Here is a 27126-nt window from a genome sequence, read left to right as displayed (position 1 = left end):
CTGGGGCCGGCCTGGCCCTGTAGGCCCCTCGGCTCTTTGCTCACCTCCACCCGCTCCTGGGCAGTCTGTCCTCCACACCCGTGAAGGGTAGCCTCCCTCGGGCCTTACCCCAAGGGGCCACAGTCCATTGCAGCTTTGAGTAGGCAACGAGACCCACCACCCACCACCCACCCCAGCCAGGCTGCAGCCACCAGGTTGGGCCCCGGTAGCTCATCCCAAAGCCCCTTTCCGGACCCGGGGAGGCCGAGCCGTGGCCCTCAGGGGTCCTCCCAACACAAAGCCCCCGAGCGGGACATCGCCCTGGCCTCGCCTGCCTCCCACACCTGCTTGTGCTCCCTCCAGCTCTGTGGGTCCTCCCACTCTGGCCCCGCGACCCTGAGGAGAAGACAGGGAAACATTCACACGGGAGACACAGGCAGACAGGCACAGTCTGGCCCTGGAGCTTCGGAATGGAGGGTTCTAACCCTGTTCTAATCACCTCGGAAGGCTCAAACATGCCGAAGCAATCTTTTCAAAGCCCTTTGTCAACAATGCCTAAATGGCAAGCCTCGTTTTCTGCTAAAGCTTACTTTGAATACTAACTTTTGTTTTCATAGCTTTCCCAAGCCCCCCCCCCCCCAAAAGCTGAAGAGTCAGCTGACAAGCCCACTTCCTCCTCCCTGGGTGTGGCCATGTCACTGAGTCCTGGACAGTGGCATAGGGTGGAATGTGGGCCTCTTGCAAGCCTGGCTGGACCAGAGCAGGGTGGGAGGGGCCTGGGTCCCTGAATGACTGCGTGGCGGTCCCCCACCAGCAGGGACACCTTTGGACTTCACGTGGGCCAACAATAAGCATCCGTAGTATTAAGCACGTTAGACGTTGAGGTTTCTCAGTTAAATCGCGGGTCATTTCTGTGTAAATGCAAAATAGAAAAACATATTGACATATTGTCAAACTACTGTATTACTCCTGTTTAGAGGAAAAATAAGAAGCGGTTTTCTGGTGGCTCATTCTCTCCCACCTGGCCAGCAACTGTTGCAATCCTCAAGGCTTCATCTGGAACCTTCCACCGCACCTCTGCCTGTTGACGTCGTGGGCCACAGTTGGGCTTCAGTCAGCTCACGTGTGCAGGTGATTTGCAGAGGACCATCTCTGATCCCCCAGATCCGCATCCCGCATGGCTTGGATGCCTCAAAGGCCCTCAGACTCGTCCTTCTCGAAGCCAACCCATGACGCTCACCGACCAGCCACCCGCTCTCCTCTCCGTGAGTCTACCTTCCTTCACCCAGGTACTCAAGCTCATACTTGGCACCTCCCTCCCTCCTTCCCACACCCCACCTTCAATCTGTCATCAGGTCTCGAAATGCCCAGCCAATTCACCACGTCTGTCCCTCTGCCCTCACCCCCATCCTACCCACCTGGGTCATTCCGTAAGCTCCTACCTGGTACACTCTCCTGGTCCCCCTGGCCCTCCAACCCATTGTCTACCCTCCGCTATATGGTCTTTGTAAAATATGAGTATAATGTCACCTGCTCTCCTGCACAGACCATTTCTAAGCTTCATCTTATTCTTGCAAATTGACAGGGCTCATGAGGCCTGGAGGCTGGGCCCGATCTGCCTCCCTAGCCCACCCCCACCCCCTGGGCGCTGCCTTCCAGCTGCACTGACTTCCTTCAGCTCTGTGCCCACCAGGTCCTCTCCTGTTGCCGGAGCTCTGCACATGCTGACCCCTCTGCCTTGGTGCACCTCTCAGCGCTCACTTGTTCTCTGGGACCACCTGGCCCACCCAACAAGGTCAAATGCCCCTATTATTACCTCCATGGAGCCCCACACCACCCCTCAGCAGCACTTTCTGCAGTTGTCGTTTCACTGCAGGTGTCTAATCATTGGCCCTGAGAAATACTCAGCCCACCTCACTGCTACCCCAGGGCCTTTGCACTTGCTCGTCCCTCTGCCTGGCATGACCTTCCCCAGATAGCAGCATGGCAAGCTCCCTTACCTCCTCGAAGTCTTTCTTCAAATGTCACTTTCTGGGTGAGGACTTACCAACAACCCTACTTGTAAAAACTGCGAGGGCACCCCCTCCCCCAGGCCCACACTCCTGATCTCCCTCTCTGGGGGTTACTGTCTTCTGGCATATCACTTATTTATGCCACTTGCCTTTTGAACATGCCTCTTCCTCGATAGTGTCGGCCACAGGGCCAGGGACTTGGGTCTGTTTTGCTCATTGCCGTAGCCACACCCCTGGAGCAGTGTCCGGCACAGGGTATCCCCTGACACATCTGCTAAGAGAATGAGTGAGTGCGGTCTAACCGTTCTGGGCAGCGCCGCCCGGTCCGTCCTGAGCACGGGCACAGTGCCCGGAGCACACGGTGCCTTTAGGGATCCACGAACTGAGTTTGTCTTTTAAAATCAGAGGAGGGGTGGAAAGGAGACCTCTCAGGCCACGGAAAATGTTTTAACATTCGGTATTAATATGGTTATCCATCGACGAACACAGTCGAAAAAGAAATGTGTAGTATTTTTTAAATCGAGAACGGGGCTTGCCACGGGACGGGTCCTGCAGCCCCCGAAGTCATCGCGGGCCTGTTTCTGGGCTCTCCTGCGGATCCCCGGCCTTTAAAGGTGCGGGTGGGTGGGGCGGGTGCGGGGAGGGTGCGCGGCGGGAGGGCGGGGCCGAGCGCGGAAGGGCGTGGCCGAGCGTGGAAGGGCGGGGCCGGTGCGCGGGAGGGCGGGGCCGAGCGCGGGCGCCAGGGGCCGAGCGCGGGCGTCCAGCGCCTCCGTGCGGCCGGCCCGCGGTGCTGCTTTCAGGCTGCTCTGCGGGTACTGGCCGCGGGCGGCGAGGATGCAGCCGTGACGTCACGGCCCCGCCCCGCGGGTGATGCTGCAGCAGCAGCGGCGGGCCAGGGGCTGCGGGCAGGGACCCGCGCTGCGCACGGGGCAGGCAGGAGCCCGGCCTCGGGAAGGGATGCCTCCTGGCTCGGACCACAGGTACCACATTCCCTCCCGCGCGCGCACAGCTTCCGGCGTTGTGCTGGGAGGGGGCGGCTTAGGCCCCAGGGTGATCTGAGTGCCCAGGCTGGGGCTGGAGGTGGGCACGGAGACCTTTGTTCTTCTGGGATGTCTAGTTAATGGAGCTGTAAATGGAGACCCCGACGGACGGGTCTGGCCCGCGGGGGGGAGTCGTCGGTGACGTGCGTGTCTGCCTCCCGGGGAGGAGCGCGGCCACAGGCTTTGCCCGGCTTATTGGTGCGGGAGGCCTGTTCCTGAGTCACCTGGGCAGGTGTCATCAGCTTCCGGTTCACTTCCCGCCTGAGGCTGAACCAGGGGCCATGATGTCACCTCTTTCAGCATCCCGGGGTTAAGTTTATCCCCAGCACCCGGGTTTTCTGCCTTTTTGCCAAGAGTAACGAGCAGAGGTTGGAACAGGAGGCTCAGGACAGCTGAGTTCACCAGTCCACGAGTTCACTCTGCTCCACAACAAATGGCCTCTCAGCTTCTCTCTGGGGTTGCCACCGTGTGTGTCTGTCGGCTCCATGGGGACGTGGAGTCAGGTGCTGATGGAACCCAGGTTCCGCTGAGCCTGACCAGGGCTTCTAGGATCGATCGGCTGTGGCGCAGGGACCACAGTTCAGTAACCAGATTGTTAAATCCCTGCCCTCAAGCCCACAGAGCCCTTTGCTGGCGGGGGCACCTCCTGGAAGTGTTCACGCGGAGAACTGTGAGGAGGCGGAGCGTGGAAGGGACGCGGCCCTGGGTGACCCCGCGGTGGGAAGGCTGGTTTCATACCGGGGAGAAAGAGACGAGGACATGGGCTTGGCTCAGAGCAGGATCGTTTTAAGCACTCAGATTACATGGACATTGTTTATGTGTGTTGATCATCTGCTGCTGAGTCTTCCCATGATGAAGTTACTTGAAACCCTTTCTATATTCTAGAAGGGCCGTGGGCTGGGCATGAACCGTGGGGTCAGGCATCTGGGTGCTTTCGTTTTGGACTTAATACATGGCCACCGAGTGTGAGCATGATAGTCTGGTGAATATTTGTATCCATGTATTAAAATTCTATCTCCTTATTTAAAATTTTGCTTTCATTTTTTATAACATTCAAAAATTAATTTTTAAAATATCCTCATCCAGCCCTGGCCGGTTTGGCACAGCGGTTGGAGTGTCGGCCTGCAGTACTGAGAGACCCGGGTTCGGTTCCCGCTAAGGGCACGTACCTCGGTTGCAGTTTGTCCCCGGCCCTGGTTGGTCATGCGGGTGGCAGCCACTCGATGTGTCCCTTTCACGTCGATGTTTCTCTCTCTCTCTCTTCCTTTCTCTCCCTCCCGCTCTATCTGAACAAAAAAATGGAAAAATGTCCTCGGGTGAGGATAAAAAAAAAAATAAATAAATAAAATAAAATATCCTCATCCAAGGATATTTTCCATTTATCTTCAGATAGAGTGGGAAGGAGAGAGAGAGAGAAACATTGATGTGAGAGGGACACAGCAACTGGTTGCCTCCCGCACGACCCCGACCAGGGCTGGGGACTGAATCGAAGCCGAGGTTTGTGCCCTTGAGCAGAATCGAACCCATGACTCTTCGGTCTGTGGGCCGACGCTCTAACTGCTGAGCCAAACCGGCCAGGGCTCAAAAATTAATTTTTCTTAGAACAACCTTTTATGGACAACTTCTAATAAAACGTATTTTTAAAATTAAAATGGTGATCCTGACCCCACATTTGGCGGTGAACCCTTGGTGAAGACTGGCCCGGAGGCTGGCTTGCACGTTTGCGAAAGCAGGCTGCTGGCTGCTTCCCAGCCGGCGGTGCACAGGTGATGACGAAGTCGTCGCGTCACAGGGAGAGACAGGGCCATCTACATCGCTCATCAGAAGTCGGGTCAGAAAGTCCCCCTTTTCAAAAATGTGCTTCCATCACATGCTACTGAAAGCTGACATTCTTCCCAAGTGGGCCCTGGGTTCTTCACCCGAAATGAAAGGGACCGTTTCCAACGTGCCCTCACTTACACACCGCTGGGAAAGAGGGGTGTTGTGTCCCTCAAGAGGCAAGTGGAGCCCTGGCCCGGGTGGCTCAGCATTTAGAGCATTGGCCCTCGGACTGAAGGGTCTCGGGTTCAATTCACAGTCAAGGGCACGCACCTTGGTTGCAGGTTCAGTCCCCAGCCCTGATCAGCGTCATGAGGGAGGCAACCAACTGATGTGTCTCGCTCACGCTGATGTCTCTCTTTCTCCCTCCCTCCCTCCCTTCCACTTTACCTAAAAAATTAATGGAAAAATATCCTTAGGTGAGGATTAACAAAAAATAAAATAAAAAAGAGGCAGGTGGAGAGGCAGATAGGGAACCAGCCACTGGAGCGGATATGAGCAGTGACCAGTCCGGTGGAGTCTGGTCCGGCTCCCCCACACACCAGAGTCTCCCCTTGACTTTGAGGAGAAAATGTGTGCGGTGTCCTGAGACCTACTGGCCGCAGCTCCAGCACCTGGGCTTCGGAAGGTGAGACCAGCCAAAGGGTAGATTCTTCCGAAGTATCTGCTACGTACAAGGGCCTGAGCTGGATGGGGAAATGTAAACAAAAAACGTTTACATCCTGATTTCATCTTCATGTGTGAATGATATTTTAATGAAGCATCGCTTGTGCACAAAGTTCTTCGTCGCATCTGCTCTTGGTTCAGAGAAGAGCATGGGACTTCTCTACGGTCACAAGATAAGCCGTTTATAGAAGTGAGAGCCAACTGAATCTCTGGCTGCGTCGAAGCCTGTCATCTTGGTATGAAATCCATCTCTCAGCAAGTCATCAAGGCCTTTCGTGATCAGCTAATCCCTTCCTGGTGGCTTCATCTCTCACCACGACACCACTGTGCCCGAAGGTTGCACACAATCTTTTTGTTGTTGTTCTTTATCCTCACTCAAGGATATTTTCCCATTGATTTTTAGATAGAGTGGAAGGGAGGGAGGGAGAAAGAGAGAGCCATCAATGTGAGAGAGACACATCAATCGGCTGCCTCCTGCACAACCCCAGCCGGGGCCAGGGATTGAACCTGCAACCCAGTTACATGCCCTTGACTGGGAATCAGACCTGAAACCCTTTGGTCTGAGAGCCAGTATTCTAACTGTTGAGCCAAACCAGCCAGGGTGACAGTAATCCTCTTTACGTGGGTGGTTCCTACTGTTTAGAAGGCCTTTTCTCCACCCCTCCACCTAACTGTGGGCAAGAACTATGTCTTTCTTTGATCTCTATGAAGTCAGTGACTTTGGACTCAGTACTCGGCTGAATTGAAGGATGGATGGATGGATGGATGGATGGATGGATGGATGGACAAACGGTCGGATGGATGGATGGAAGGATGGATGGATGGATGGATGGATGGATGGACGGATGGACGGACGGATGAGTGGACTGGTTGTTGAGTTAACAGTGTTTCGAACCCACTGGGATGTCTCTGCAACAAATCATTTCCACCAGTGGTGCCATCCAAGGCTGAGGAAGACCATCCCTGACTGGTAGGGTGGTGGGCCGCCTGGGAGGCAAATCTGAGCGCCGAGGCCTTTCGGAAGGCGGCCATTGCCTGGCAGTAGTGTGGCGAAAGCGGGGATGGTAAGTTAATGCCAGAAATAAGGGCCTCACTTCTGAAACGGAAAACTGATTTTAAAGGAAAACCTGTGAGGGTTCAGTAAATACGCCGTGTCCTCGCCAGGAAGCGGTCAGTGGTGGAATGGTGCCGTGGTCCGGGCCCCTCTCAGGAGGACGGCAGAGGGACTCAGGCAGCCGCCTCTGTGAGCAGACCGCCCTGTGGTTTTCATCTGTGTCCCCCTCCTAGAAGCTTCCTCTCCCTGAGCTTCGTAACCTCGACGTGGGCGAAGACACAGGCCAATGCCCTGCGTTACGCTCCTTCCCGGTTACAGTCTAAACTGATTTCACAGCAGTGGAAAGACGGCTGGACGCCCGGGTCTCTGTGCCAACTGCAAGCCCAGGGGCAGGGACAGAGGCTGGACAGGGTTTGAGAAGACCCTGCACACTTGCAAATTCCCCACGCGTAGGCTGATGGCGTCGTGACACAGCTTAACAGATACGCTGTGTGCGGGGACAGACCTGCCCCCCTCCCCCCGCCTCGACTCTCTCCTCAGTATGTTGTCTGACATGCAGGATTCAGGGAGTTGGTTTGTTTCTTTATTTAAATTGTTTTCTTTATTCATATATTAGACAGACAGAGGGAGGGAAAAGGAGAGAGAGAGAGAAACATCGATGAGAGAGAACATCGATTGGCCTCCTCCTGCGTGCCCCCACTGGGGATCGGGCCCAGAACCCGGGCATGTGCCCTGACTGGGAATCGAACCGGCGACCTCTTGGTACATGGATCGACGCTCAGCCACTGAGCCACACCGGCCAGGCAGGGAGTTGGTTTGTTTTTTTAAAGAGCAGTTTCAAACACTAAAAATGTCTCAATTCTGATTTGACTGGGAATTCACTTGTTCAATTGATCGATAAAAACCTGAATTCAACCCATTCAGCTGCTTTTAGGCAAGGACTCCCCACCCTCCACCCCCTGGCCTGCGGTGAAGAGTGAACATAAGTTCTAGGACAAGTGTTGCTGTGACACCACCCCAGGAAGGAAGGGCTGTCCCTTAACCGTGCAAGGGTGCTCGCGGAGCCTGTGGGTGGCTGCTGTCCACGCCTGTCTCCCCTCCGCTCCGCTCCCCTGCGACCTGCAGGGAAGGGCACCCGGCCCTGAAATGGGTCACAGGCTGGAAAGAGCATGGCTTTCGAAAGGCTCTCTGCTGCTCCCCGCTCAGGATGGCGCCTGTGTGGGGACCGGTCCCCTGGAGGAGGAGGGCTGTCCTCTGCGGCTCGGGAGGCCGGGAGAACCGCCCACCAGCTAGGCTCTGCTCTGGGGCACAGTGTGGCTCCAGGGGCTCCCCGTGTGAGCCCAGCTTTTCCCAAATGAAAAGGGCAAGTGGGGGCCAGTCTGGGGAGCAGAGTGGGCCCCCGGGAACGTTAGCTCCTGAGCGGAGGCCCGGGTGAGTAACTACTGGCCTCCCAATGGCCTTTCCCCACAGGCACTCCCACCGGCCCCCCCCACGATGATGCCCCCGGCGAGCAGCCCCCCTCCGGGAGAGGCCCTCTTCCCCACTGCGGGTCCTCAGGACTTCTGGAGGTCTCAGATCCCAGGCTACTCGGGGTCTGTGACCCGGCACATCAGCCACCGGGCCAACAACTTCAAACGACACCCCAGGAGGAGGAAGTGCATTCGCCCCTCCCCGCCCCCGCCCCCCAACACCCCGTGTCCACTCGAGCTGGTGGACTTCGGGGACCTGCACCCCCAGAGGTCCTTCCGGGAGCTGCTCTTCAACGGCTGCATCCTCTTTGGCATCGAGTTCAGCTACGCCATGGAGACGGCCTACGTGACGCCCGTGCTCCTGCAGATGGGCCTCCCCGACCAGCTCTACAGCCTGGTGTGGTTCGTGAGCCCCATCCTCGGTGAGCCGGCTCAGCCCGTGGGGGTGGCCTCCAGAGCCCTCTGTGGGGACAGGCAGGGGCAAGGGCTAAGTGCACTCATTAGCACAGGGCAGCAGGGAACCCACGCCCCAGCCCCCACGCCCGAACCTGCCTGGGGACAGGACCAAGCAGCCCCGAAGCGTGGGCACCATCTTGTACGAGCTGTCACCCAGGGGCCAGGCCAACAGCTTGATGTGGGCTGGGGCTGGGAGGTCCTGGGAGTTCTCGGATTCCCCGGGTCACGACTGCTCAGTGCCTTGCAGGGGCCTGCACAGAGCATTCGGGGAGCAGCTGAGTGATTCCAAGGGTCTGCTGCCGTCTGTCTCCCAGCTTGGGTTTTACTGCCGACTTTGAGTTCCATCAGCTGGTATTTCCGATGCGCTGAGACGTTGGAGCGCCCGTACTTCAGGGATGCGAAGAGGGTGTGTCAGGGTCTGTCCCCAGGTGCCGCGGGGCCCCCAGCAATGACCACCGGCCTCTCTGTTTCAGGATTCCTACTGCAGCCACTCTTGGGTGCTTGGAGTGACCGATGTACCTCAAGGTTTGGACGGAGACGCCCTTTCATTCTTGTCCTGGCTATAGGTCTGTTGTTTTGGAATCGAAATAACGTGGAAAGAGAAAAAAGCCCCCCGCCCCTTCCTAGTAGGAAAAGCTAAGAGTGTTGACCAAAGCAATTGTCCAGATAATTCCACTGGCGTTGCGCGGAGAGCACCCCTAATCGGGCCTGAGTTACCTATGAGACTAGACCGCGTTGGTTATTTTATTTTGAGATGGGTTCATTAAGGCCATGCCATTCCTGCTTGCTTGGCCATGTAAACACCCCGAGGCACGTGTAAAAAATGCAGTGAGTCTGCAGTGACTTTTCAATGGGCTCTGCTTGCAGTTTGATCAAAGGAATTATTGGGGCTGCTGGTCCGCATTTCCCGCAGGTGACTGTGTGTGTCTGTGCTCAGGGGCGTTGCTGGGCCTCTCGCTCTTGCTCAACGGCAGGGACATGGGCGCGGCGCTGGCCGACTCGGCGGACGACCACCGGTGGGGCATCCTGCTCACCGTGTGCGGCGTGGTGCTCATGGACTTCAGCGCCGACTCCGCCGACAGCCCCAGCCACGCCTACATGATGGACGTGTGCGGGCCTGCCGACCAGGACCGGGGCCTGAACATCCACGCGCTCCTGGCCGGTAGGTCCCCGCCCACTAGGCGCGTGCCCTGCGCGCCCCTGCCCGTGCCGTCCTCGCCCTGATTAAAACGGGAGTTGATGCCACGCGGATACGTGGATGAACAGTGCGATGATTGACAGTGTATATCTCAAACAACAGATACTAACAATAACACATATTGGCACAGATATGTAGTGTTAGGTGCAGTTGATTCATTTCTTCTTTATTGATTTTAGAGAGAGACATCGATTGGCCGCCTCCTGCATGCCCCCCCAACCCCCAGGGATTGGGCCCATAACCCGGGCATGTGCCCTGACGGGGAATTGAGCCAGGAACCTCTTGATGCATGGGTCGACGCTCAGCCACTGAGCCACATGGCCGGCAGTGTAGTTGATTCTTATTTTTGTAGCTATGTTCTATGGAGTCGCCGTGACCCCGGGATCGGCCAGTCCTGAATCACGGTCCCTGGGAGAAATACAGGGTTAGTTTCCTGCAAACTTCGGCCACGTTTTCACCAACCGACCACTACAGAGCCTTGTTCTGTGTGTTTCTGTTTAAAGACGCCTTATTTAACATGTATCAAATCAAGGGGTTCATGAGCAGTGAGCCCCGGCCAGCCGCAAGGCAACCCAGGCCTGAACGAAGCTTGTCTAACCCTGTATTTTCTCTGTGACTCATCAGGGCTTCCCGGACTTAGGAAGGCGACATGCAGTGCATGGGGCTGCACTTGGGGGCTGTTTCAAACGGTGATATCCCCATGGCCATCGTGGCTCAGTTGGTTGGACTGGCGTTCTCCACACCAAAAGGTCAAGGGTTCGATTCCCAGCCAGGGCACATATGTAGGAGGTGGGTTCCGTCCCTGGTTGGGGCACGTGTGGGAGGCAACCAATCAATGACAATGAATAAACGTATCCTTGGGCAAGGATTTTAAAAACTTTTTAAATATAATAAAACAGTGATGTCACCAAAGAAAAAGCATAAACATGCAAAAATGTGGCCCCAAAGAGGCTTTGGAGAGGACGGTTATTCTCGGTGTGAGAGGTGGCGCTGAGACACAGACCGTCACCTGCAAACCTCAAGCACCCCCTGGGTTGGGCAGCTCAAAATCCCGCTGCTCTGCACGTGCCCACGAGGGGCTGGGGGCTGAGTGTAGTGGGAACGGTGTATTGACTTGGGTTACAAATCAGTGATAGCGAGCAGGTCAATACACAAATACGGAACGCGAGAACAATGAGAAGCAGCTCTGTGTGTGTGCATATGATTTGCACGTGGCTGTGTAGGTGCACACACACACACCCCCCTTGATGTGCTTAATGGAGGAACGTGAGAAACTTCCACGTGAAAGTCAGGAGACAGAAGCACGCAGGCGCGGAGCGTGGGAATGGCCCTGGTGGTCTGAACTGTGTATGAAAACTTGGAGAATTAACTGTAAAACACAAAGAGAATTCCGTATGATGTAAGCCTCATAGATAAAATATGTTATATAAAAAAAAAATACCTCTAGCATTCCTATGCAAAACACTTCTTATAAAATAAAACGAAAGGAAACCACCCCATGTAAAATACCGAGGGAAAAATGTCTAAACATCGAGGGAACGCCCTGGCCCGTTTGGCTCAGCGGTTGGAGCGTCGGCCCGCAGCCCAGAGAGACCCGGGGTCGGTTCCGGCCAAGGGCACGTACCTCGGTTGCAGTTTGTCCCCAGCCCGGGTCAAGGCCCTGCAGATGGCAGCCAATCGATGTGTCTCTCTCACATCAATGTTTCTCTCTCTCATCCTCCCTCTCTCCCTCTCGCTCTATCTTAAGATAAATGTAAAAATATTCTCGGGTGAGGATAAAAAAATAATAATAAATCAGTAAAAATCAAGGGAAAGACAGAACAAGGCGTGTGCAGGAGCTGGACGGAGAGGCGGGGTGCCCAGCGGTGAGCGGGGTGGGTGCGGGGCTTTCCTCCTGGTAACTGTGGCCCTGCAAAGGGCCGGCCTCTCCAAGCCTCGGTTTCTTCTAGAAGATGCTGCTGCTCATCCGTGTTCCCACGCGTGTGTGGGTGTGAGCCCGGCCGCTTCTGCCTGGGTCTCGGCCGGGCCAGCGCTGGGGTTTGGGGGATAACAAGGACTTAGTTTTTTACTGTATGCTCTTCTGTATTTTTCTTTTCTTTTTTTGTGTGTTAGAATACATAGAACGAAAATTTTCCATCTTAGCCATTTTTAAGGGTAAGATTGAGTGTATTGAATGTGTTCACATGTTGTTCAGCCATCACCCCCATCATCCCCGTAACTCCCCCTCTCCCTCCCCAAGTCCTGGACACTCACCATCTACTTTTTCTTTTTTAAATTTTTTTCTTTATTGATATATTAGAGAGACAGAGGAAGGGAGAGGGAGAGAGATAGAAACATCGATGAGAGAGAACATAGATTGGCCGCCTCCTGCACGCCCCCCACTGGGGATTGCGCCCACAGCCTGGGCATGTGCCCTGACCGGGAATCGAACCGGCGACCTCTTGGTGCATGGGTCGATGCTCAACCATTGAGCCACACCGGCCGGGCCCACCATCTACTTTCTAGCTCTACAAATTGTCTGCTTAAGTACCTGGTATAAGTGGACTCGCACAGTATTTGTCCTCTGACTGGCTCATTTCACAAAGCACAATGTCCTCAAAGCTCATCCACACTGCGGCCTGTGTGAGAATCCCTTCCTCTTCACGGCTGACTGGTACGCTGGGGTATGAACGGACCACATGTGTATCCATGGACACTGGGGCTGCTGCAACATTGTAGCTGTTATAAACCACGCTCTGAGAGCATGTGCATAAGCATCGCTCCGGGACCCTGCCTTTTCCATTCCTCCGGGTGCATACCCCGAAGGGGCTCCGGGTCACACGGCAGTTCGGTTTTTAGTTTTTGAGGAGCTGCCATAGTCTCCCTCAGCACGTCCCCCAGCAGGGCCCAAGGCTCCGCCTCTCCCGCCGGCAGGCGGTTTCCGACAGCGGCCGCCCAGGGGGCTTTCATTTGCTCTGCCCTGATGATCAGCGACGCTGAGCATCTTTTCTTGTGCTTGTTGGGCATCTGTGTGTCCTCTTGGGAGAAATGGCCATTCCGTCCTTTGCCCATTTTTTTTTTTTTTTTTTTTTTATCCTCACCCGAGGACATTTTTTTCCATTCTTTGCACAGATAGAGTGGGAGGGAGAGAGAGGAAGAGAGAGAGAGAGAGAAACATCGACGTGAAAGGGACACATCGAGTGGCTGCCACCCGCACGACCAACCAGGGCCGGGGACAAACTGCAACCGAGGTACATGCCCTTAGCGGGAACCGAACCCGGGTCTTTCCAGACCACAGGCCGATGCTCTAACCGCTGAGCCAAACTGGCCAGGGCCCTTTTTTTTTTTTAATCCCTACGTGAGGATATTTTTTTCATTGCTTTTTGGAGAGACTGGGAGGGAAGTGGGGGTGAGGAGAAACATTGATGTGACAGAGACACATCGATTGGTTGCCCCCCAGATGACCCCGACTGGGGCTGGGGATGAAACATGCAACCCAGGTACGTGCCCTGGATCGGGAACCGAACCCATGACCCCGATGATCTAACTGCTGAGCAGCACTGGCCAGGGCCCTTTGCCCACCTTTGAATTGGTTCTATATTGCTATTGAGGTGATGTTCGATTTTTGAACCGTGAGAATGTGTCACTTCGGTCACTGATTAGTAAGCTTTATCTCAGATCTGACTTGGATTCCGAGTCCAAAATGGCACTTGTGTCTTCAGAAGGGGTAGGAGAAGCTAATCGGGACCACGGATGTGAGAAGTTAACGAGAATAAATGGGAACCTGAAATATAAGACCTGTCTGGGACAGATAAGTGGATTCAGAGTCCTGCCCCACCTAAGGGGCATGTGGAGGGTTATGCTGACTGTGTCCGGAGCCCAGGCTTTTCCATAGAAGAGACTGTTTACAGGGCAAAGCCCCAGTATGACCGGCCTTCCCCAAAGCAGAGGGCAGCCACAAAGCACATGCTGGCGGGGTGCAGGCTCCCCTCCCCTCGGTGAACCGAAAGAAGTCGCCTATAGCCCCCAAGTGAAGTAGTAGCACACAACACCCAGGACTCAGTAGTGCAGGGACGGTGTGCAGGCTGGGTCAGTGTGCAGGCTGGGACGGTGTGCAGGCTGGGACGGTGTGCAGGCTGGGGCGCTTAGACAGTGAGCACGCTGAGATGCTGGGACAGTGTGCAGGCTGGGGCGCTGGGACGGTGTGCAGGCTGGGACGGTGTGCAGGCTGGGGCGCTTAGACAGTGAGCACGCTGAGATGCTGGGACAGTGTGCAGGCTGGGGCGCTGGGACGGTGTGCAGGCTGGGATGGTGTGCAGGCTGGGATGGTGTGCAGGCTGGGATGGTGTGCAGGCTGAGGCGGTGTGCAGGCTGGGGTGCTGGGACGGTGTGCAGGCTGGGACGGTGTGCAGGCTGGGGTGCTTAGACAGTGAGCACGCTGAGATGCTGGGACAGTGTGCAGGCTGGGGCGCTGGGACGGTGTGCAGGCTGGGATGGTGTGCAGGCTGGGATGGTGTGCAGGCTGGGATGGTGTGCAGGCTGAGGCGGTGTGCAGGCTGGGGTGCTGGGACGGTGTGCAGGCTGGGACGGTGTGCAGGCTGGGGCGCTGGGACGGTGTGCAGGCTGGGGTGCTGGGACGGTGTGCAGGCTGGGATGGTGTGCAGGCTGGGGCGGTGTGCAGGCTGGGGCGGTGTGCAGGCTGAGATGGTGTGCAGGCTGGGGTGCTGGGACGGTGTGCAGGCTGGGGCGCTGGGACGGTGTGCAGGCTGGGGCGCTGGGACGGTGTGCAGGCTGGGGTGCTGGGACGGTGTGCAGGCTGGGGCGGTGTGCAGGCTGGGGCGGTGTGCAGGCTGGGGCGGTGTGCAGGCTGGGACGGTGTGCAGGCTGGGGCGGTGTGCAGGCTGGGGCGGTGTGCAGGCTGGGGTGGTGTGCAGGCTGGGACGGTGAGCAGGCTGGGACGGTGTGCAGGCTGGGGCGGTGTGCAGGCTGGGGCGGTGTGCAGGCTGGGGCGGTGTGCAGGCTGGGACGGTGTGCAGGCTGGGACGGTGAGCAGGCTGGGACAGTGTGCAGGCTGGGGCGGTGTGCAGGCTGGGGCGGTGTGCAGGCTGAGATGGTGTGCAGGCTGGGGTGCTGGGACGGTGTGCAGGCTGGGACGGTGAGCAGGCTGGGACAGTGTGCAGGCTGGGGCGGTGTGCAGGCTGGGACGGTGTGCAGGCTGAGATGGTGTGCAGGCTGGGGTGCTGGGACGGTGTGCAGGCTGGGACGGTGTGCAGGCTGGGACGGTGTGCAGGCTGGGATAGTGTGCAGGCCGCAGCGCTGGGCCGACACCTTGGGGCCGGAGCTGGGCCGGAGCTGGGCTGCAGGAAGCAGCACTGTGGGGACCGGTTGGCCATTTGCCGCTTCCTTGAGGCCACGAGAGGCAGGAACAGAGGAAGGACTGGCCCTTGCAGAGCTGTGGTCACCCAGAGGTTCGATGGCCCAGAGAGCTGGCCACCGGCAGGGCCATCCCTGACTCTGCTAATGGAGGTCTCGTCAAGGACCGTGTCATCGGGTGAGCAGGGCTGGGTGCCACGGGAATCCCAGGCGCCCCCCGTCGGGGTTGAGGTGGTCTGTGTCCGCGTGGCAGTGAGGCTGGGCCGGGATGTCGTGGACGGGAGGTGTGGCCCGGTGTAGACGGCACTGCAGGGGTTTCCAGAGGCTGTGCAGAAAGTGAAGTAAAAAGTGGCAGGGTAGGAGGTCTGGGGGCCCTGGAGGGCAGGGTCGGGGTCTGGGGGCCCTGGAGGGCAGGGTCGGGGTCTGGGGGCCCTGGAGGGCAGGGTAGGAGGTCTGGGGGCCCTGGAGGGCAGGGTCGGGGTCTGGGGGCCCTGGAGGGCAGGGTCGGGGTCTGGGGGCCCTGGAGGGCAGGGTCGGGGTCTGGGGGCCCTGGAGGGCAGGGTCGGGGTCTGGGGGCCCTGGAGGGCAGGGTAGGAGGTCTGGGGGCCCTGGAGGGCAGGGTAGGAGGTCTGGGGGCCCTGGAGGGCAGGGTCGGGGTCTGGGGGCCCTGGAGGGCAGGGTCGGGGTCTGGGGGCCCTGGAGGGCAGGGTCGGGGTCTAGGGGCCCTGGGAATTCCATTCTCATTCTCATGTTCGTTGGGATTCTCTGGGCCCGACAGCACCCAGGTCCTGGGCGTGGGTTTAGCACCGTGGGCGAGAGCCGGACGCCCCCTCCCGGCCCCTTCCAAGCCCCCTCTCCCCCAGGTCTCGGCGGAGGCTTCGGGTACGTGGTCGGGGGCGTCCACTGGGACAGCACCGGCTTCGGGAGAGCCCTGGGCGGGCAGCTGCGGGTCATCTACATCTTCACCGCCATCATCCTGAGCGCCACCACCCTCCTGACCCTGCTCAGCATCCCCGAGAGACCCCTGCGGCCGGCGGGCCAGAAGAGGCCGGCCATGAAGAGCCCCAGCCTGCCGCTGCCGCCCTCGCCGCCCGTCCTGGGCCAGGAGGGTGCTGGGGGCGCCGCCCCGGGCCAGGCGGACAGCAGCCTGTACGCCAGCTTCTCCAGCCCCATCTCCCCGCTCAGCCCGCTCACGCCCAAGTACGGCAGCTTCCTCAGCAGGGACAGCTCCCCCACGGGGCTCAGCGCCTTCGCCTCCTCCTTCGCCACGTCCCACATCGACAGCGTCCTCATCAACTGCTTCACGGGCGGCCACGACAGCTACCTGGCCGTCCCCGGCAGCGTGCCCAGGCCAGCCATCAGCGTCAGCTTCCCCCGGGCCCCCGACGGCTTCTACCGCCAGGACGGCGGCCTCGGGGACAGGCGGGAGGTGGCCCTGACGACCGGCTGTGACGGAGACGTCCTGAGGGTGGGCTCCCTGGACACCTCCAAGCCGCGATCCACCGGGATCCTGAAGAGACCCCAGACCCTGGCCCTGCCGGACGCAGCCGTGGGGGGCTGTCCCGACGCCAGCAAGAGGAGGAACGTGACCTTCAGTCAACAGGTACAGGCGGGGGCAGGCAGGGTCAGCGGGGCCGCGGGCCCCTGGTCAGTGAGGTGGCAGAGGGACTGTGGTCTGGAAAGAAGCCCTCGGCCGTCCAGGGAGCACAGGTGCTTGGACTCAGACAGACGAGCCCAGAGACAGCGGTGTCCTCGCCTGGTGTGGGGCGCCGAGCCTGGGCACCATGTGTCCACCGGGCGGCCTGTTCCCGCCATGGTGCGTTCCGAGGTTTCTGGCATTTTCGGGTAAGGCCACCGCCTGTGCTGGCCGCGGAAACCCGCCCGTGTCGCGCTGGAAGACAGAGCGAAGGGAGGCCCCGGCCACGTCCCCGTCCACGTCCCCGTCCTCGTCCCTGTCTCTCCGCCGTCTCAGTGTCAGCTTCGCTGTCAAAACTCGCCTCGCAAGGACCGTGAGCGGCCTATTCTGTGAAGGCAAAGAACCTTCCGGAAGGTGGGTGGCATGTGGCCACCGTGGGGTGGGCTGGAGGCCGCGGAGGGGTCTGTGGGGTGTGCGCAGCCTTCGGGGGCTGCCCACGAAGAGGCCGCAGTGACCGGCAGAGGCGGGTCTCCCCTGAAAGTGCACACAGTCCGGACCGCCAGCCCCCAGGACCGTCACGGCGCGAGGGGATTTCAGGGAGAACTTGGGCTTCTGGGCAGAAACCCTAGCAAACCCCGGTCAGGCCGCACGGCCGAGAGGCAGTCCGAGGGCCGGTGGCAGCAGCCACCCTGGGCTGCGTCTCCCCGGGACCAAACCCCACCCAGGCCCCCAGACCCTGGGTCCTCAGTCATGTGCTTCTCTCTGTGCCTGGAAGACCCCTGATTTCGTGGGAGAGTAACTGGAGACACTTTGAGGTGGCTGTTCATCTCCTCTTCCTTGTAAAATTCTTTTTTCTTTTTTAAATAGTTTATTGATTTTTAGAGAGAGATAGAAACATCGATGAGAGAACATCAATCAGCCGCCTCCTGCATGCCCCCCACTAGGGACCGAGCCCACAACCTGGGCATGTGCCCTGACCGGGAATCGAACCGGGACCTCTCAGTCCATGGGACTACGCTCAACCGCTGAGCCACACCAGCCTGGCTGCTGTGACATTCTTAAGCGTGACTGTTTCTCAGTCGCTTTCTTCTGGTGCCCAGTGGCCGGCAGGTGCTCACGCTGGGCTCAGCGTCTCGCACACGTCACTGCCGCCTCAGGTCCGGGGAGGACGTCCCAAGGTGGCGAGCATCCTCGCCGGAGGGGCTGAGGCTGCCGTGGGCACCACACGAGCTCAGATCAGGAAAGGGTCAGAAGAACCGAACGTCACAGGAGGGTCAGGAAGTCCGCCTTTGTCACAGCGGAGAGGCTCCCGCACGTGCCCGGGCCGGGGAGCACTGTCCTCGCCCTCGACGGCCACTCGGGCCTTGGCTCGATGCCGGTCACCCTGTCCCGCTCCCAAAAGTTCCAACTGGCTTCCAGATGCAGGTCGTTAGTTGAACATCTAAACTAAACGTGACAATCTCCTTTTAATCCTTTTTAAAATTTTCATTCTCAACACGGTGTGATTTACGAATCCCTTGAGGAAAGTAGAAATCCCGCGTTAACTATGAACCTATGAATGCTCCGGGCTCGGGTGGGGCCCGGGTGGGGCTCGGGTGGGGCTCGGGTGGGGCCCAGGTGTGCCGCAGCCTTCCTCTGCGGCAGTGGCCGACCTTGAACCAGCACCTGGGCTGTTTCCTTCCTCTTTCTGTCCCACCCGAACCCCCAGCACCGGTACCGGCACAGCAGGTCCCACCACAGAGCGGGACAGCATCTCTTTGCTCCAGACACCCCCGCCTTCCCGCATGATCAGCTCACCTGGCGGGTGTCGGCACCCCCCCCCCCCGCAGCCCCATGTGGTCCAGTTTCCATTCCGCTGACAGTGGCGGATGACTGGGTGCACACAAGCCCCTGGACCCCCGTGTAGGTGGCAGTCCCAGCTGTCCGCAGGGCGGCGGGAGCAGGTCCCTCGCTGTGAAATTGGTCTTTCACACCCTTCCTTGTGGAAGAGAAGGGACTCCTACAGCTGCATTTGAACTGACCCGTGTCTCGTTTATTTCAGGTTTATTTCACATTTGGCAAGGTGCCCACTTACTCCCTGGGAACAGATCCGGGGCCCCCAATGCGCACGCCTGCCCTGTGACTGTTCCCAGCCGCTCCGGGTCTCTGGGAGACGACCTGGAGTCCCTTTGCGGGTGGCCTTCGGTTAATGCCGTCCGGGCGGACGAACCGTCACAGCCCGTCTGTTTGTGCTTCTGTGGGTCGGCTGGAGCTCGGGGCTCTGATGAGGGGCTTTTGGGGGGCTGCCTTTGCAGGTGGCGAACATCTTACTGAACGGCGTGAAGTACGAAAGTGAGCTGACTGGCTGCAGCGAGCCGTCGGAGCCGCCCCTGTCCATGAGGAACCTCTGTTCCACCATCTGCCACATGCCCAGGGCCCTGCGCAGCCTGTGTGTCAACCACTTCCTGGGTGAGCTCTGGGCATGCCCCCCCATAGGTCAACCACTTCCTGGGTGAGCTCTGGGCGTGCCCCCCCACAGGTCAACCACTTCTGGGTGAGCTCTGGGCGTGCCCCACCACAGGTCAACCACTTCTGGGTGAGCTCTGGGCGTGCCCCCCCACAGGTCAACCACTTCCTGGGTGAGCTCGGGGCGTGCCCCCAGTGTCCTGTCCTGGATGGAGTCACCTGCATGGCGGGCACAAGGCTGCCTGATCCAGGGCTCCCACCACTCTCAGCCTCCCAGGACGCCCACCCCCATGTCCATTTAGCTCTCAGTCACCACCAAGGGCAGGACGTGGCGTGGGGCTGCCCAGAGGGCTCTTCTCCAAGAAGGCCGGAGAGACACCTGCTCTAGGCAGCCCTGGATTAAATCAGGGTTCAGACCAGAGGCCAGACACCCGGGTCTCCAGAGCCCAAACCTCACTGCCAAAGACTCTTCAGACAACTCAGAGTTGAGTGACCGATGAGACTAGTGGGCCTCTCGCAGAGCCCGGACACGCACTGGACAGACACCGGACATCCACATGCCCACGTGTGTCCAGTGCTGGGCTTGAGTTCACAGGGCATGGCATGCGACTCCCCGGGAAAGGCCCCGACTTGCATTCCATTCCATTCCCTCTCCCTGCGGCCGGGCTCTTGCGCATCAGGATGACTCAGAATTTGAGATAACCCAGGGCTCTCAGACATCGTGGGATATCAGTCAGAGCGACTTTCCAGAGGCCGTTTTGCCAACAGGCAAGAATTTAAAAAATGTCCATAACATTTACACCAGTGCTCCTGCTTGGAGTTCTGTGCAAGGACAGACTCAGAGATTTTATCAACAAAATGTGGAGAAGGTATTTATGACAGTGAGATACCTCACAGCCAAAAGCTGGGGTGGGGGAAGGTACGAATGTCCAGGCCTGGGAGAAGGGCTAAAGACATGGTGTGCGTCCACACTGTCACATGCTCTCCTGCCACTGAAACGGGGCTCTTTCCGAATACTCAATGGCACAGGATGTCGTGCATGATCATTATTGGGGTTCAGGAGGACCCATAGGGACCACCCCCCCTTCCTGCACCAAAGAGGAAATTGACAGGGAACTCAGAGGGAGGGGTCATGGCAGTTTCATCGGTAATAAAGTCAATGGGCCCTGGCTGGTTTGGTTCAGCGGTTAGAGCGTCGGCCTGCGGTCCAGAGAGACCCGGGTTCGGTTCCCGCTAAGGGCATGTACCTCGGTTGCAGTTTGTCCCCGGCCCTGGTTGGTCGTGCAAGTGGCAGCCACTCGATGTGTCCCTTTCACATCAATGTTTCTCTCTCTCTCTCTCTCTCTCTCTCTCTCTCTACCTCCCACTCTGTCTGAACAAAAAATGGATAAATGTGCTCGGGTGAGGATAAAAAAAGAAAAAAAAAAGTCAGTGGGATCTGTAGCCACATTGGTGCAGCCTGATGTATCCTTTTGATTCGATGCCACCTGTCCCCACGGCATTTTCTTAGAGTCGGGGCTTAGCGTTCTTCGTGCAACACTGTTCCGAGACACAACAGGGCACAACCCATGCAGCCCAGCCCATGTTCATAAGAACGTGTATTTGCTTTCCAAAGAGACTGCTAAGGACCTCTGACATTCTTCCAGAGGTCGCGCGACCTCACGGGTGAGGCTAGAGCTGGTTCCTTCTCCGTTTGCATCTACCTGAGACTCCATCAGGACCGGCTGCTGGCCACGGGGGCCCCGCCCTGGCGTGTCCCGGGGTCACGGCCCTTTCCCCTCCCAGGCTGGCTGTCTTTCGAGGGGATGCTGCTGTTCTACACGGACTTCATGGGCGAGGTGGTGTTCCAGGGCGACCCCAAGGCCCCGCACACGTCGGAGGAGTACCAGAAGTACAACCGCGGCGTCAGCGTGGGCTGCTGGGGCATGTGTGTGTACGCCTTCAGCGCCGCCTTCTACTCAGGTACCCGCGGGCCACAGGCAGGGCGCCCTCGGGGTCTGGCGGCCTCGCCTGCTGGGGGTGGAGTGTGCGGGTTCAAGGCCGGTGTGTCTTTCCAGCTACGGCACAATCCCGGCTGTCATTCAACAACCTGTAGGGGCCAGTGGGGTGCCCTGCCCTGTGCTGGGGGCTGAGGTCGGCCCGACGAGGCTGGGTGTGTGTCCAGACCCGAGTTAGCCACTGGGCAGAGAGGGTGAGCCTGTAATCAAGGGCAAAGTGGGGGCGCGGGGGCCCTCCAGGCAGGTGTACTGTCCTCCAGCCCCCGAGTCCTTCCCACATCAGTTCACGTGGCCGCTGGTGCAGAGGGAGGGCAGGTGAGGGCAGAGGGTGGGCCCGGTCAGAGTCAAGATGACCCCAAGTCTGTGCCTGGGTGACCCAGGGGACACAGAAACCACGTGCATCTATGCGTGTAACCCACAAATCTCTGGGGTCCGCCCACATTTTCTGTAGAAGGGCAGAGAGCAGGCTGTGTGGGCTTGGCGGGCCGCATACCCCGCTGGGCGACGCAAGCAGCCACCACAGAAGAGACAAAAATGAACGTGTGCGGCCGAGTTCCAGTAAAACCTCACTTGTGTTCCCGGGAATTTGAATTCTGTATAATTTTCACGTGACACAAACTGTCCATCTTCTTTTGATTTCTAAAAACCACTTAAAAATAAAAGGACCATTTTTAGCTGCAGGGGTGCAAACACAGGCTGCCGGGTGGGCTGGTCCAAGACCCGTTCTGTTTTCTGTCCTCCCATCTTAGCGAGTTCCAGCCCCAGGCACAGGATGTGACTTCTGCGGGGCTGAGAGACCCTGCTAGCCCCTGGTGGCACTGGGGTGTCTGGTTCCCCACAGCCGGTGGCACCAGGACATGGGGAAGTGGCCCCCAGTCCCTGACCCCAAGAAGCAGTGTTATGGCAGCTGGGGTACCATGCCCTCTCAGGGTCCCCGCCGCTGGCCAGGCCATGGGCTGCTGGTGTCCTCGTTTTGAGAGAGAGACAGAGAGCCAGGATCTGCTCGGGAACATGGGCTCTAGCTTGAAACCCTACATTCTCGAGCCTCTGGGAGTTCAGCCCAAGGACCCCTTCACCTGCAGCAGCACCTGGGGCCACCCTAGGTCCTGCCGACCCTCTGGCCCCACCAGAGCTGCCAGGGTCCCTCCGCCCCCGGGGCCCACACGCGGGTCATCTGGTCCAGGACAAGCTGCCCACCACGTGTGTTCACACCCCAGCCTCGGGGTCCGCCCGGGGCAGTGGCCCGGGGACACTGCGTCTCACCCCCCTGTCCGGCCTGCAGCCATCCTGGAGAAGCTGGAAGAGCACCTCAGCACCCGCACGCTGTACTTCATTGCCTACCTGGCCTTCGGCCTGGGGACCGGGCTCGCCACCCTGTCCAGGAACCTCTACGTGGTCCTGTCCCTGTGCATAACCTACGGGATCCTGTTTTCCACACTGTGCACCCTGCCCTACTCCCTGCTGTGCGACTACTACCAAAGCAAGAAGGTAGGTGCCCCCGCCTCTGGCTTTGGCCTGTGTCGCCTCCCCCCACCCAGGGTCTTGGAGAACCTCCACCTGGAAAATGGCCCTGGGCCCCGCCACACAGCCTGAGGGCTGGTACACAGGGGAAGTACAACGCCCCCTTCAAACCTCAGGACCGTGACGGCAGGGGTGTGGGAAGGTGAAAGGTGGGAGGCTGGAAGTGAAGCCCCAACCCCAGTGTCCCCGTCAGGCTTTGGGGTCACCTGTGAGCACAGGGCCTCAGGTGAGGCGAGTGAGTCACTCACCTTGGGCACAAACACCCAGCCGTCAAGATCAATGATATGGCCCTGGCGTCTGGCTCCGTGGTAGAGCCACGGCCCGAGGACCAGTGAGTCACAGGTTCGATTCTGGTCAAGGGCACGTACCTCGGTTGCGGTTTGTCCCCAGCCCTGGTCAGGGTCATGCAGGAGGCAACCAGTCGATGTGTCTCTCTCACGTAGACGTTTCTCTGTCTCCTTTTTTTTTTCTCTCTCTCTCCCAGTCTATCTGAAGATAAATAGAAAAATAGCCTTGGGTGATAATTAAGGGAAAAAAAAAAAAAAAGATCAGTGATATGTTCACGTAGCGTTTCTAAAAACAAGGCAATGCCCCAAATCCACGCTGAACAGAACGGCAGCACTTTAGCACCGGTAACAGCACGCTGAGCCCGGTGAGGCCGAGGTAAAGGCATGCCGGGAACCCGGCCGTCTCTACGGAAGGCCGGTGTCGCTCGGCGTGGGCTCGGTGCTGGCTTTACCGGGAAGCACTTCACCCCGTGCAGGGCACTCCCTGCAGGTGCACGGTCCAGGGGCCGGCACGTACAGGCCGGGGCCAAAGTAGGGTTACAGTTGTTCGTATGGAAAATAATACAACCGTGAATAAGTAATAATACAAGAATAAACTCTCTCTTTCGTGTACTCACAACTGTAAACCTACTTTGCCCCACCTTGGGTTCCCAGCCCGGTGCCCGAGTCCCCAGCCACCTCCAGCCCACTTCCCGCCTCTGGGTCGGCCTGTTCTGGACATTTCCGGTAGGAGGAGTCTCAGTTGGCCTGGTGTGGCTCTGTGGGCTTCAGGTTCGTCCACGGGGTAGCAGGAACGGGGCTTGTCCTCGTGGCCGAGTCCTGCTCCCGGCGTGGGTCTTTGCAGAAACGCTGAGATGTTGAGGCTGTGCATTGAGAACTGAGCTGCTCACCCCGCTTACTTCTGGGCCCAGCTCCGGAGACGACCTGATTTGTTTCAAGGGTCTGGGGTCTCGGTGAATTCAGCGGAGCTGGCGCTGAGCACAGACTCTGTGCAGAGTCAGATCAGCCTGGAGCCAGACCTTGGCACTGGGTGGTGGCCGGGCAGCCCCCTCCCGGCCCTTCCCGCTGCCTGCAGCAGACTCGGCCTGAGTGGCCGTGGCCGCGAGGACTGCACTAACTCCGGCGGGGCTGGGCTGTGAGCTGAGTGGGTCATGCACATACCCTACACCTCCAGCCAGCACTGCCAGCAGCACCCAAGGGACCCAGAGTCTTGTGTTGTCGCGTCTGCTCGCTGGAGCGCCCCACCCCCACCGTCCCTTCCCTGCAACCCTAAGACCCCTTAACTGGGTTAGATGGATGTGCCGGTTCTTGGTGAAGGGCTGCCCTGCCCCACAGGAGGGGACCCCCAGGGCCACAGGGCGTGCTAACAGGATTTGGTCAGAGCTGACTGGAAGGCTTGGGCCTCTGCAGCCACAGAGCCTTCAGGACACAGTCCTCTGGGTCTTCCTCAGGCTGCGTGTTCAGGGCTCACCTGCACCCTGTCCGCCACACTGGCATCCCCACGGGCCTGGAGGCTATGTGTATAGTCACCGGGAGGCGGGGTTCCCGAGGTGACCACCTCTGGCAGACGCAGGGCCAGGCCATGCTGGCATCCAGGTGGTGTACACACAGCAGTTTGTGGGGGTGGTCTGCGCTGGGGAGCAGAGTGGGGGGACCCACACCACCTCCTCCCATGTCACCCCTGCCTGGGTGCGGGGGCTGGGGGAGGCTGCGATGTGGCCCGCCAGGAGGCCCAGCTGCTGTGGACTGGCAAGGGTATTTCAGTGTGCGACAGTTAGGACAGGAGGTGGTCCAGAGCCCGGAGCGCCAGGTGAGTGAAGGAGCAAGGACCAGAATGTCCAGGCAGAGAAAGTGCCGCCCGCCAGGCCTGTGGGAACGCAGCCCTCCCGCCCCATTAGTCACGGGTTCTTTTCATTGCCGTCACCTCTCCGAACACAAATATTATTCCCCTCTTGGCTGGACTCCCCGTGCACGTTGGCCCTGGAAAATGTGAGCCCGCTGCACGTGGGCCGCCGGCGCTGACGGGCACCTCGGGTCAGTTCGCAGGGTCCGGCGCTGACGGCACGCGGCGCGGCATGGGTGTGGACCTCTCTCTGCTGAGCTGCCAGTACTTCCTGGCCCAGATCCTGGTGGCGCTGGTGCTGGGGCCCCTGACCTCGGCCGTGGGCAGCGCCAGTGGGGTGATGTACTTCTCCAGCCTGGTGTCCTTCCTGGGCTGCCTGTACTCCTCCCTGTGTGTGGTTTACGAACTCCCCAGCGATGCCGCCGCCGAGGAGCACCAGCCCCTCCTGCTCAACGTCTGACGCTCAGAGCCCCAGCCTGTGCCCGGGCATCTGGGGCCAGTGCAGACCAAAGGGCCTTGGTGGTGGGACGGGTCTCTTGTTGTAAATATGTGCTAAAACAATAAACGACAGCAGCAAAGCCTATGGTTTCTCGTGTGGCTCTCCCAAGGAGTGAGGTCTCACCTGAGGATTGGGGGCGTAAGAATCCTTTTTTTTTTTTCCAGATTGTTGACAGTATTACAGATGCCCCCACTTCCCATCCTTTGTCCCCTTCCACCCAGCCCCCACCCCACCCCACCCCAGGCCTTCACCTCACTGTCTGTGTCCATGTACTGTGCATATATGTTCTTTGGTTAGTCTCTTCCCATCCCCCACCCCCTGAGCTCTGTCAGTCTGTTCCATACTTCCATGCCTCTGCACCTATTTTGTTCTGCAGTTTATTTTGTTCCACATATAAGTGAGGTCATAGGATATTTGTCTTTTTCTGACTGATTTATTGTGCTTAGCATAATACCCGCCAGGTCCATCCATACTGTCTCAAAGGGTAACAGGAAACAGCTCCTTTTTTTTTGTCTTACAGCTGCATAGTGTTCAATTGTGTATATGTACCACAGCTTTTTAATCCACTTATCTACTGATGGACCCTTGGGTTGTTTCAAGATCTTAGCTGTTGTAAATAGTTGCTGCTATGAACATAGGGGTACATATATTCTTTTTGATTCATGTTTCGAGATTCTTAGGATGTATTCCCAGAAGTGGGATCACTGGGTCAAATGGCAGTTCCATTTTTAATTTTTTGAGGAAACTCCATACTATTTTCCACAGTGGCTGCACCAGTCTGCATTCCCACCAACAGTATACTGGGGTTCCCTTTTCTCCACATCTTCACCAGCACTTGTTTGTTGATTTATTGATGACAGCCATTCTGACAGGTATGAGGTGACATCATTGTAGTTTTAATTTGTATCTCTCTGATGATTAGTGACACTGAGTTATTTTTTTTTATATGTCTATTGGCCATCTGTATGTCCTCTTTAAAGAAGTGTCTATTCAGGTCCATTGCCCATTTTTTTTTTTTTTTTTTTATCCTCACCCGAGGACATTTTTCCATTTTTTTTTTTGTACAGATAGAGTGGGAGGTAGAGAGAGAGGGAGAGAGAGAGAGGGAAACATCGATGTGAAAGGGACACATCGAGTAGCTGCCACCCGCACGACCAACCAGGGCCGGGGATAAACCGCAACCAAGGTACGTGCCCTTAGCAGGAACCGAACCCGGGTCTCTCCGGACCGCAGGCCGACGCTCTAACCGCTGAGCCAAACCGGCCAGGGCCCATTGCCCATTTTTAAATTGGATTGTTTGTCTTCCTGGTGTTGAGTTATATGAGTTCTTTATGTATTTGGAAATTAACCCCTTATCGGATGTATCATCGGTGAATATGTTCTCCTATACAGTGAGTTCTTTTCATTTTGTTGATGGTTTCTTTTGCAGGGCAGAAGTTTTTTTGTTTGATGTAGTCCCATTTGTTTATTTTTTCCTTTGTTTCTCCTACCCTAGGAGATGTATTGGCAAAGATACTGCTACATGAGATGTTTGAGATTTTATTGCCTATGTTTTCTTCTGAAATTTTTATGGTTTCATAACTTACATTTAAGTCTTATCCATTTTGAGTTTATTTTTGTATATGGTGTAAGTTGACACTCTAGTTTTTTTATTGCATGTACCTGTCCAATTTTTCCAACACCATTTATTGAAGACTATCTTTACCCATTATAGGCTCTTGCCTTCTTTGTCAAATATTATTTGACCATAAAGGTGTGGGTTGATTTTGGGGGTCTCTATTCTGTTCTATATACCTGTTCTAGTGCCAGTACCAGACTATTTTGATTACAGTGGCTTTGTAGTGTAGTTTGATA

General features: G+C 57.7%; 1 protein-coding gene across 1 annotated transcript; it reads left to right on the top strand.

The window, feature by feature from the left end:
* Positions 1–2924: 2924 nt before the first annotated feature.
* Positions 2925–25297, top strand: SLC45A1 (solute carrier family 45 member 1). The gene is made up of 9 exons (XM_036256708.1): positions 2925–2971; positions 8040–8460; positions 8968–9060; positions 9432–9656; positions 15908–16647; positions 18975–19128; positions 20911–21087; positions 22405–22610; positions 24970–25297. Exons 2-9 carry the CDS (start codon positions 8064–8066, stop codon positions 25231–25233), a joined length of 2256 nt encoding a protein of 751 aa, XP_036112601.1. The 5' UTR covers positions 2925–2971; positions 8040–8063; the 3' UTR covers positions 25234–25297.
* Positions 25298–27126: the final 1829 nt, after the last annotated feature.

This window comes from Molossus molossus, unplaced genomic scaffold (genome assembly GCF_014108415.1).
Source record: "Molossus molossus isolate mMolMol1 unplaced genomic scaffold, mMolMol1.p scaffold_m16_p_12, whole genome shotgun sequence".
NCBI classification, from domain to species: domain Eukaryota; kingdom Metazoa; phylum Chordata; class Mammalia; order Chiroptera; family Molossidae; genus Molossus; species Molossus molossus.
This window is presented reverse-complemented; position numbering and strand designations above follow the sequence as displayed.

Coding starts and splice junctions, on each gene's coding strand:
- SLC45A1 (XM_036256708.1), top strand. CDS start 8,064: ATGATGCCCCCGGCGAGCAGCCCCCCTCCGGGAGAGGCCCTCTTCCCC. Junction 19,129..20,910: donor GTGTGTCAACCACTTCCTGG/GTGAGCTCTGGG, acceptor TTCCCCTCCCAG/GCTGGCTGTCTTTCGAGGGG. Junction 22,611..24,969: donor ACTACTACCAAAGCAAGAAG/GTAGGTGCCCCC, acceptor ACCTCGGGTCAG/TTCGCAGGGTCCGGCGCTGA.